This window comes from Lethenteron reissneri, chromosome 11 (assembly GCF_015708825.2).
Source record: "Lethenteron reissneri isolate LAM-NWPU_2019-01 chromosome 11, ASM1570882v1, whole genome shotgun sequence".
Classification (NCBI taxonomy): Eukaryota; Metazoa; Chordata; class Hyperoartia; order Petromyzontiformes; family Petromyzontidae; genus Lethenteron; species Lethenteron reissneri.
The window spans coordinates 6,301,456-6,313,319 of NC_083789.1; the positions used below are offsets into that span (position 1 = coordinate 6,301,456).

At 44.6% G+C, this 11,864-nt stretch overlaps 1 protein-coding gene across 1 annotated transcript; it reads right to left on the reverse strand.

The window, feature by feature from the left end:
- Positions 1-342: 342 nt before the first annotated feature.
- On the reverse strand, positions 343-11,157 carry LOC133341351 (regulator of microtubule dynamics protein 2-like). Its single transcript, XM_061549900.1, has 10 exons — positions 10,551-11,157; positions 8,312-8,591; positions 7,583-7,685; positions 7,055-7,115; positions 6,068-6,143; positions 4,953-5,030; positions 4,023-4,121; positions 3,465-3,518; positions 3,118-3,198; positions 343-2,597 (listed from the first exon to the last, which is right to left on the reverse strand). The coding sequence occupies exons 1-10, from the start codon at positions 11,066-11,068 to the stop codon at positions 2,544-2,546; spliced, it is 1,404 nt and encodes a 467-aa protein (XP_061405884.1). The 5' UTR covers positions 11,069-11,157; the 3' UTR covers positions 343-2,543.
- Between the last annotated feature and the right edge of the window lie 707 nt (positions 11,158-11,864).

Here is an 11,864-nt window from a genome sequence, read left to right on the forward strand (position 1 = left end):
TACGTATTTTTTTTAGGATGGCAAATCAAACAAAAGGGAAATAAATCGCTCAACACAAGGCCTTTTGCCCACTTCAGCAATTGTTTCTTGCTGTGGTTGTCCCACCTGATGAGGGATGCTTGTGTTGTGCCCGAAACGTCGTGATTTATTTTATTTTCTACCTACGTGACTTTACCGAAAGAACCAAAGAGTATGGATCACTACAGTCGCGAAAACTTCAAATCTAGATTCAAAACAAGGCCGTTCACAAGATATACTGTCAAATGCATTTTCCCAAAAAGCACGACACGCCAGAATACAGACAAGTTTCTTCTCACAATAATGATAAGATACAGACGGAAACATTATGCAATGGCTTTATTTAGCAATGTAAGAATTCTGGGTGGCTCTTTTAGTGTCAGCTCTTCACAAGCAATGCGATTGCTTTAAAATAGGAATCAGGTGACGAATGACCGCAGCCAACAAAATAATAAATCCGTTTAGTCCACCAGTTTAGTCCACCGTTTAGCTGCCATATTCACTCACGATTCAGAATTAAGGTATTTTATGCTTTGCACGTAACCAGTGTCATCTCATAAGGCATTATATTTATAAAATATGTACATGTACAGCCCTTGTCAATCCACTGCTGGATAAGGGCCTCCGGCACGGCGTGTGGATTGCGTCGGTGAATTAACAAGAACTGACCACAGTTATCAGTGAAGGTGGAGACCATTGCCCTCACCAATCCAAACACGATCCAATCTCAACCCAGCTTAGCTTTTTTAGATCTGGCGCATTACAGGTCAGTGAAACATAATGCGAATACTTAACTGTAATCAAAAATGGGTATCATTATGTATAACAAGGCAGGTCTGCATACGTACTATTTGTATCACTTATTCAAGCCTAAAATCCTTTGCGCAATGTTCCATCACACAGGCATGCGTCTTTTCTAGGGCTCATTGCATCAAACGAGAAACAACGCACACAACTAAACCTGCACGTGTGTAACGAACGGCAGCACACACAAGAGAAATAAATTCACAAGCACTCTCCTAGCATAAACTGAAATCAAATATTTCACGATGCGACAGATTAAAATAAAAGCTAAAGTATTTTGTGAAGGGGTCTCACAAATTACCGAGGCAGCAATAATTTACCGAAAAAGCCGTAAAATACTCAACGTTAACATGGTCAACCCTGCACCAAAAGTAGCCTGATACAATTGCCAATTGTGATGTCATTTCCACGTCACCTTAAACTGAAATGTCACAACAAAAATCCACACTGAAAATACAGGTGTAGCAAACCAAACAAATATTAGGATATGTTAAGTAATATAGCAACCCATGTATGAAATAATCAATCCGATAAGAGTGGGCTACGGCGCTTTTGAGACTGGCAGTGTTGATGATGGATTGTGCAATGTAATAGAACAATACAAATCATGCATTCCCATGGACTGCAACACTTTCCAACGTTTGTTAGCCTTCGGAAGTATGTAACTTGTACAAGGGAAAACTGACAGCCGTTTGTATATTTACAACAGCAATTCATTTGCATATTTGTAATAGTATATTTTTGCTCTGGTTTTAGACATCCCGAGTTTTTCAACCCTTTGATCATTTTGACTAGTTTTCAACAGGGTAGGTACAACACAGTAGCACAACTTTATACTAAAGTTTCTTTCATACGAGACCATGTTTGACAGAGTGTCCAGCCCCTACCATTACGAATGGACTGAGCTAAAGGAGAAACACGTTCAACCCTCGTTGGAAAGCGTGACAAATGCATGCGTTACCCTTTGGCCAATTACACTGATCTTTGACCAGTTTAAGCAAAAGCTTGGGGATTCTCAATGTTTTACTTGAGAATGTCTGCACAAACCCTACCCCCCCACCCGCCATACCTTTTCCTTTAAATCAGGAATGTGAATATTCACCAGCACTCTGCGCAAATTAGGAATAAACTGTGGAATGGTTAAATATGTTCACTCGCCACCATTACGCACTCTTTGTTACGTTTGGCCCATTGCAAACAACAGTGTCCACGCCGACTATTGTATATAAATACAAACTTCGTTAAAAGACTACACAAGTTATTGCACGGGCAATCCGCCTTCACAGTACAGTGCATCGCCCACACCTTTCACACCAATTCCTGGTGAAATATGAAGGCTGAGTAAAATCCAATGTGTCACATAAGAGGTTGAAGTGTTTTTTTATGTCTGGAAATTTATCAGACTGATACCACCATGAACAAACGCCAATAGTTACTGCTCTAAAGGTTTTATCTCGGCACCTTAAAACACAATCGCATGAAAACAACACACCGGCTCAAAAACCACCTTTAAAACATAGGTGTGATTAAAATCCTTACAAAGATCTATGTTCTTAAAATATATAAAATTCGTATACGGGCAACTATTGCAGCTAAGAATATGCATACATAATTGTGCTAAAGTGGACAGACTTGAAAATTCGCTTTGAAATAGATCCGCGGTACACTGTCTGTCCTGCTGTGGTTCCAGCATTGTGGCTCCAGTCCATATTTTCTGACATTCAAACACGAAAGTTTTTCATCATCTCCTCCAAATCACGAGTTGCCTCTTCGTCCTGTTGAATTCATGGGCAACGGGGGTTTTGGGCAACAGAGCAAGCACAATGAGAGAAGAGAGACACCGAGTTAAACGTGAACATTTCTCATTTCAAAACGTATTATTAAAACACATTCACCACGACACATTCACAACCACCACACTGTAAGTCAGGACACTGCTATTGCTGCTTCTTTACTTGTACCAATGGAATTTGGAATTCCCTCGCATTATCAATTTATTTTCCCGTGTTCTTAAAACCTTGCCAAATTTAAGAAATGCACTCACGCTTATCTACTGTGATATTGTTCTTATTTTTAGTTCTATTACTTTTTCTATCTACGTGGCTTTACCGAAAGAACATCTACTGTGCCTTCAGTAGCGCTGTGTGTTTCTGGCTACTTGGCAATCTGGGCCCTTAGGGGCATGTGCTCAACAAATTGAGATAGATTAAACCCATTCACAAGCGGCAAGACAACATTCACAACAGGCAGGTGATTGGAAGTGGTGCGAGACGCAGAACACGACGGATGGCTGACCTCAGCGGTGACGCTATCCATGAGAGAGGCAGAGTTGAGCCACTTCAAAGTATTGCCGCTGTCTCCCAGTTGATCATAGCACTGCAACACACACGGTCACCACAGCAGTGTGTAATATCCAGCACTTGGCTCAGCAACACCCAATGAACATTAATATAGCACAATAGTCATTGTTTGCAGGAACATTTTGCAAACCTGTGATTTAAATAAATGCAGAGGTTTCTTGATTGTGGAAAAGGTAACTTCAATAAGCAAAATTTGGAGAACCACAATTTGAACGACCTATTCACCCAGCAATGACATAACCAAGTGTGAAGAGTCGTTCTCTGGAGCATCAAGGTGCTTACCTTAGCTATGAACACCTGATTGGCTTTGGAAAACTTTGGCTTCAATTCTTCTGTCTGAAAAACAAAGAAACCAACGTTGCATATCATCATCAAAAAAGATTTATAATTAATCAATTTGAAACATCTGCCCATTAAACCTTTGCCAAGTAGCTACCCAGAAATGAAAGCAACGCAGTAAATATATAGGACGACACAATCGAAAAACAGAAAAATACCACAAAAGACAAAGATTCACAATGTCGCATTTGAGCAGACTGTTGGGGCAAGTGTTGTTAGCGAGCACCTATGGGGGCCGGCTTGGCGTAAGAAGGGGTGGTTGTGACCAGCACCACGCCCGGCCGCCTTTGTCCCTCCATTGGTGAGGCTTTCCACATCACACCAGGTATTAATTTAAGGCTGAGCCCACCTAGGGTAGACCCGGGACCAGTTCAGATATCCATCATTGATGTTGGCTGTGAGCGGCAATCGCACTCGGGCTTGGCAGGGCAGTGCGCTAACCACTTCACACTATCGCTCTCCACCGCAACTACCACCACCAGCAACCACTGCAGCAGTCACCTTTAGAAAGTTGTCGAGGGCATCCTGGATGGTCGCCATTGGGGTGACCGCAAACAGAGTGGCTGCCACCTTTCGTTCGATCCACGTGAGCTGAGACACCTGGATAGGTGGGATGATGGAGGAGAGAGGAGGGATCGAAGGTTCAGAAGGAAGAAAAGGAGGTAGGTAGATACACAGTCATTTGTGCACATCGGTAGCGTATCCAATGCTAAATAAAACGAAGTGCTGCTCATAAAGTTTATTCTAGCGTTAAGCCATATTAACACGTAGCTAATGCTTAACCTAGCACTGACCTTTACAATACCATCAACCTAACACCTGTAAAATTAAATTGGCTGGCTACACAACTAGAAATTAATGGTGACTGGCCAGGATTTTCATTTTTTCATGGCTTGGCTTCGCGAACGAAGATCTAGGAAGGACATCCACGTCTTCTGCAGGCACGCTGGTGGCTGAAGAGGCCTATGCGGGACAAGCAGGTCCTGCCACAACAGCTGCAAGTATAGGTCTCATCTGGGATGGGTGCTGAGGGATCATGGTTCTTCCTCCTCCTTTTGTCCTCCATACGGGCCCTGCGGGTATCTTCGAAGAAGGAGGTGGCCTGGTGGACTGTGTGCCGCCAGGAGTTGCGATCAGCTGCTTGTGTTGCCCACTGACGACTGGCCAGGATAATTTGCAGTCTATTGGCAATCCACTGCTGAATGAAAGCCCCTCCCCCCCCAGATGCGTGTCGCTCATGGGAGTTGTTTGAACGTACTTCACCACTCTGGTCAGTGCAGGGGTGGGGGCCCCACAACTGGTTCCAATATCACTCACCACCGACGTTTGCTGTGACCAGGAATCAAACTCAGATGATCTGGACTCATGGATCAATCAGCGAGGGCTACCCACGCGGCGCAGTGTGAGGCGCGGATTGGCGTAAGTCTTTACCCCGTAGCACCAGCGTCCCAGGAGGTAGTAGTTGAGCGGATCGCTGGGATCGAGCTCGATAGCGCGGTCGATGTGCTCCTGTAAGACGGCAACAAAACACAATCACATTGCCACACAACACGCACACAAGGCATGGCTCGTATTCACCAACTCAGCCAGCGTCTCCCCACTCAAACGAGCCACAGGGCGGCGCTCAACTCTCTTATCGGCAGCCCCGAGGCAGCGGGAGGGGGGGGGAATTCCATTCGTATGGCGATGGCCTGGTCAAACATTAAAAAAATACAACACCACAATTACAATTTAACGTGGATTGATGTACACGTTTAGTCCTTTAGACAATCAACTGTTGTTCAGGGCAACCCCATGGTGTCTCTTTGTACATGCTAACAAAGAGGCCTAAACCTCTAATTTACACTTAACCAGCTTCATTACAAATATTCGGCTACAGCTGTGCCTTCAACACTGAAGTTGAACAACCCCCATGGCAGCTTCATTATTATTATTAGCCACTGCGGAACTAAGGCCTCCCCCAAGCTCATTCTAAATTTGAAGCTTTCGTGACTGCAAGGATTCATATTCTTAGGTCACCTAAGTAAAAAATTAAAATTAATAAAAGTAAAATAAAAATAAAATCACGACGTTTCGGAGGCAACACAAGCTTCCGTCTTCAGGTGGAACCGTCACAGCACGACTGCTGCATCAAGTGCTGTGACGGTTCCACCTGAAGACGGAAGCTTGTGTTGCCTCCGAAACGTCGTGATTTTAATTTTATTTTACTTTTATTCATTTAAAATTTTTACCTACGTGACTTTACCGAAAAAACCTAAGAATATGCCTCCCCAAGCCATCATCCCTCATGATCCTGCAATGTCACATTCCACCAAGTATCTGCTCTCAAGCTGATCGTGTCACTTCCTATGATATAAAATTTAACGTAATAAAAGAAAACACGATAACAACATTGCGCTCAAATATCATACAATAATGCTGCATCAATGAACGATAAGTCGATTCCACTCACCGTTAGAGAAACAGGTGCTTGCTATTAAAGTGAGTACAATGGGCCTAAAGTAAGCAGATTAGAAATAAAAAAGGCTACCAAAGTCAGGATTTACCTTGAAAAGAAATCCATTCTTGATCCTGTTCTGTGTCGTTTCATAGTCGGCTAAAAATCCGCACATGACTGCATACCTGACACAAGAATACCGGGCAAAATATTAACTCAAAATTGCATTTGACAGCGTTTTTTAAAGATAAAAAGTAGTAATATTAAAATAAAAGTCGCGTGATAACACTACTACAATTTATTAAAACATTTTAAGTGTGTTTTTTTTTATACACTTGAAGATGGATTAATAATCTGTTGAATTTCATTTAATTGTTGTTTTTTCTGTACTTATGTAGATTCAAGCTGGGAGGATTACGTGATGGGATTAATAGACTAAAAATTGTAATCAATTACTCGGACTCCTTTAAAAATGGCAGCCACCCTGACATCCTGTCTCCTAAAGGCAGGGAATGCTGAAACAGGCACGCCGCCCAATGTGACACCGCCGATGAAGCAGATGTCACCAAGCCCATGCGCTCACCTCCCGTCCAGCGGCACAAATGGGGCGAGGGGTTGAGGACTTGTTTTTCACCAATTGTTTTCGTGTTATCAATTCGTCGCGTAATGGAACCGATAATCCATGACTTAAATAATGGATATCTCAGCTCTGATTTAATAATAGTAACTTATTTTTTTATACTGCGCCTTTCATCGTAATATCACATGTTGAAATTGCAATGCTCCACACAAAACAAAGTGTGATAATAGGCAATAATAGCATTAGCGTAAACACATTGTTTGAGTGCTCCAAAAGCAATGATATAGAAAGTAAATCAATGACCCCCACCACGGTCGTATAGGTCATCTATATAAAAAGAAGATATTGAAACCTGCCGCGCACACACACTTGTCATTAGGTCACAAAGTTACATTTGAGCCTTCAGAACGTGCTTTGGATTTGTCACGTTCCATTGTATTGGACGACCTGCAAATGTTTTGCAAGGCAATGTCAATCACATATGAAACGATATATAGGAAAACGAATGCCACTCACCACTGATGGCAGTTTGCACTCTGTTCGTTGACCTTGATACTTTCTACTGCCACTTCCTTTCCTGGTTCATTTCAAGTAAACAGACATGAGTTAGTGCGTTTTTATTTTACAATAATCACAATGATGCATGGACTGTGTGATGCTTTCCAACATGCATGTTGTCCTCGCAAGCATCTAAAACAGTAGCTTGCCGCCAACTTCGCTGACCAGCGCGGCGAAGCATGATCAGGTATCCCCCCCCCCCAGGAACCAGAGAGCGTGGAGAGGCCTTCATCCAAAAGTGGATTTGCAGGCCGTCTGGCACGAGTTTGAAGCGTCATTAATGATAAGCAAAAAAAAAGGATTTTAAATCACGGTGAGATGGCTACTTCATCAATCTGTAGTGATGTTACTGTGACCGATGTATTAAAACGTGCGGGGAGTGCCATCACAATGACATCTCTAAAGTCTAATAATAACAATGCCTGATGTGCAGGGACCAAATGGTAGTGTCAAGGCAATGTGTTATGGCAAGTGTTGAACGCTCACCGGCATTGGCGTAGATTTTCTTCTGTTCCGTGTCCGTGGTCATCTCGAACAAGTCGCTGTACCCACGTACGAGGCGCCATAGGAATTCTGCGCTGTTGCTGTACTGCAGAGACGGTAGGGGAACCGATAATTCAACATCGCTTCCATGTGGTGGGTGTGGCAGCAGTGAATTGTGCTGATACATCCATTATTATACAATACTTTAAAACGCTCACATCTATGGCTTACCACCTCGCAAATCCATATGGACCAGCTTCGTTAGTCAAGGTCAAATAGCTCCCAAGAACTGCAGGGTGCAGGGAGATCCTCATCCAGCAGCATATTGACAAGAGTTCTACGTGTACATGCACGACTGAAAAAGACCAACACCTCTTCTCTACAATGTGTCACCTGGGCATTTAAACACGAGTTTCAAGCTTCAATAATGTGAAAGTAGACTTGTATTTATACATATGTTGAACTTCTTTCGCACCATACATTGCCAACCGTGCTAATCGGAGGTGCGGACTTCACAGTTCATGTGTTTGGGTTAAATAAGAGATAGACTTGCGGATGCACCACCTTTGCTTCCCACTGTGCTACATTGCTGTGTTTTAGCCACATGTTCTGTTTGTTGATATCTCTCATCGTTGTAGAAACCACAGGCCCGATTCGCAATAAGTAACGGTGATATCACCACAACGACTGCACCAGGCTCCCTGGTAGGTGCACACACACAGACGGACACACCGTGCCCCTCTGCTGATCCAGGACGCGGAACCCCTCCTCTCGGCTGCTGGCGTCGCCCGAGTGCAACCGGTCGGCCTCCACGAGCAGCCGCATCAACTCCTCATCTGCGGTGCTGTCCAGTGGCACAACGACAGCTTCAACCTCAGCGTCGTTCACTCCCTCTTCCACCTCCTGCTTCACTGCTTCGCCGCCCACCAAGGAGGCCTGAGTCACGCATCGCGCTGGGACAGAATTCTCGTTGTCTTCATCATCGTCCGAGTCGCCTCTTGCCGTGGCGTAGCTGCAACCAGGAAACGAGAAGGACGCGTTATGTAATTTGGTGCGTTCAGTAATTTCTGTCCAACTGTTCCACTGGCAAGGGCGACCTGTTTAAAATATTCTGAGCAGGTGCTGCAGGAGCAAGTGGAAGACCCATGGGGAATTCGGCAGCGATGCCATTAACTTACAAATATCATTGTGAAGCGGACGTGCAGTGCATTCAAAGTCAAACGATCACCTCCACTGGTGGTCCCGATCCCGTAGTGGTGGACATTTTAACATGCCAATGCATGTGAAGGAGTGGTGGAACGGTGGCTAGCTCAGTGTTATGAAACCCGATTAATATCAATGGTTAGTGATATCTTAACCAATCCTGGGCATTCTCCACAAACCAAAGTGAAGTATGGTCAGACAACCCCCATGACTGACACAGCATAGGGAGTTATTTCGTCCAGGATTGATTCTATGTACGTATAACAAAAAAATATTATGTGCGTCGTCTCTGCTTAAATAGGCGTTGGGCATCGCTTACATCCATTGCTGGCCCTCAGCCAGCCGTGGAAATTCACATTCCTATGGTGGGGGCAGTTTTTCCACTGAGTGTTGGGATGCAATGACATTAATAACCTAGTTTCAAGGGGCACGTATTTTAGTAATGCCCGGTGCTTTCCATTGTGTGTTTGCAAGATCACATGCTTATTCAAACTACAGTATAATGCAGTTCCATCATAATGGGCGAAGATTACCGAGTTTCTATGGGAACCACGACATGAAGAGGCCAGTTTTTATAAAATATATACATTATCAATGCCTGCTAATTACTGTTATCCGACCGAAGCTCCAGTTCAAGAATACCCTGTATTGTCTGTGTAATGAATAGGATTCTTATTCAATTCGACGTGCCCTTTTCAGCAGTATCACTCTGCACATGAACGCAAAGCACAATTGCATCACTGTGTTGCAATGCCATGGCAATAACACACAATTAGGCCACTTTAAAAGGCCAAAAAATGAGGCCATTCTCTGGAACGCAATAGCCTTGAAAGGGTTCACGGTTTTAAAAATGTAGCTTATCTTATCAGTGCGCAACCTTTTGTCCCTCAAACCTTGAATCAAAGGTTATCCTGTGTTCTAGTCCAAGGATACACCAACAACAAATAAAACGTATTAAAATGTGTCTCCGTAACGTTGACTGAATGCACTGAAAAACTTTGCAAATTGAAAAATCTAAAATTCAAATATAAGTTTATGGTCCAGCAAATGGTACATGTGGGCAGACAATGAGCATGAAGTAATGTTGAAATGTTTACTGATTTTAAACGTTGTGGTTTAGAACGCGGTGTACGGATTCTTAGCCACGATATGAATTAACACGTCCATTTCTGTCGAGTGTAGAGAATAAAGATTTTACGACCACGAGTGTGACCACCACCATCACAATATCACGAAATCTATCCCCAAAATAAACGTTACCGTAAACATGACACATTAAAACAAAATTCACAAGTGCCAACAAAGCCATGACCGAATTAACCATCAAGTGCATACAAACTCGCACCACAACCTCCATCACTACAACCACCACCATAGCCTTCACCAAGCGGTCAGTCATCACCGTCTCTACGTCCATCATTATCACCACCACCAACCACTACCATCCTCAAAATCTACAACCACAACAATCCCATACTCTTAGGTTTCTTCGGCAGTCACGTAGGTAAAAAATAAAATTAATAGAATAATAGAAATTAAATAATAAATCACATTTTATTCCTATTATTACTTCTATTAATTGTATTTTTTACCTACGTGACTTTACCGAAAAAAACCTAAGCGCATGAATCATTGCAGTCACGAAACCTTCAAATCTAGAACACAACAATCCCAACCAACGCCACAAGCACCATCAACCACAACCACCTCCACCATCAACGCATCCTCCACCAAAAACCCACCGCGCCACCACACCGCGTCCGCTCACCCGCCCTCGCTCTCGGCGCCGCCGCCGTTGCTGGCGCCGAAGTAGATGGAGTCGGATCCGTCCGAGTCGGAGTTGCGTCTGCGAGGCAGTCCCCTGCGTCTGCGTCCGCCTCCCCAGGCACCCCCGGGAGGCGCAAGGCTCTCGGTTCTTCTCCTCACCTCCTCCACGGCCGCGGGCAATCCATCGCGCAGCAGGGCGCTCAGCTCCTCCCTCAGGCCCTCCATACCGTGCATCACGGCCACGATCTGCTCGGCCATCTGGGCCTGCCGCTCCAGCAGAGCCGCGACGGCTTCAGAGACCGGAGACATCGCGAAGAACCCGGTCGCGTCATCGCGGTCTCCGCCGCCCAAGGCGCCCTGATCTCGGCGGCGGATCCAGGAGAGACCGAGGCCTAGGCCTACTGCACCGGTAACGGCTCCTGCGCCCGCGAGGAAAGCGAGCACCAGCGACGTCCGCCCGCCGCCGCCGCTGCTACCGCTAGCGGCGACGACGCCGACTGTCTGCAGACTCGACATCATCGCGTCGTCCTCGCTTACTGCTGTTGCGGTGACTCCGGAGAGACGGCAGCCGTGGACCGAGGAGCCCCGATTCAATTCAAGCTCTCGGACACGTGGTCTCCAATTCCCTAACATTCTTCTGCACGGGCACCCCAAGCGGCTCTCCCATTGGCGCACGGCTCGCCGCATCGACGCGCTCATTGGTTCGCGAGAAGCACGTGCTAGTCTGCACCAATCAGCGGCAGCAAGGCCAGTGCTTGGCGCTTGTCGAGTGTAGGGATTATACTGCAGGGGTGTGGCTTGACGGTGGAGGGGCGGGGGGACTGACCTTGGTGTACCCCCCCCTCACATCCACCACGTGGTGCCTCAATGGATCGTGCCAAGGAATGAATAATTATGAATGAATAATGATGAATTATGAATGAATAATGATTCAAAAGTATATTGATAGTGTTTTTACAAAAGTCAGAATCTTGTCGGGTGGTATAGGGTCAATAATACGTTTTTGAAAGAAACTACACCACGTGGCATACAACCCAAAATTAAATGTAAGATCAGTGATGATTGAATAGAAAATGATTTAATTATTTAATCTCACATGACATTAATTGCCGAATAGATTTTTGTATTGTTAAATGAGCGGTACGGCTGAATTAATACTCTTGAATGAATACCGTATTGAATTAGTGAATACTGATTAATAAATAAATAAATATTGAAAATATGAAGAGTTTAATGAATAGATATGCATTAACATCTTGCGAATACGGAGTACTGAATTGGTCGGTGTTTTATTGTTGAATAAATTAAGTAGTGA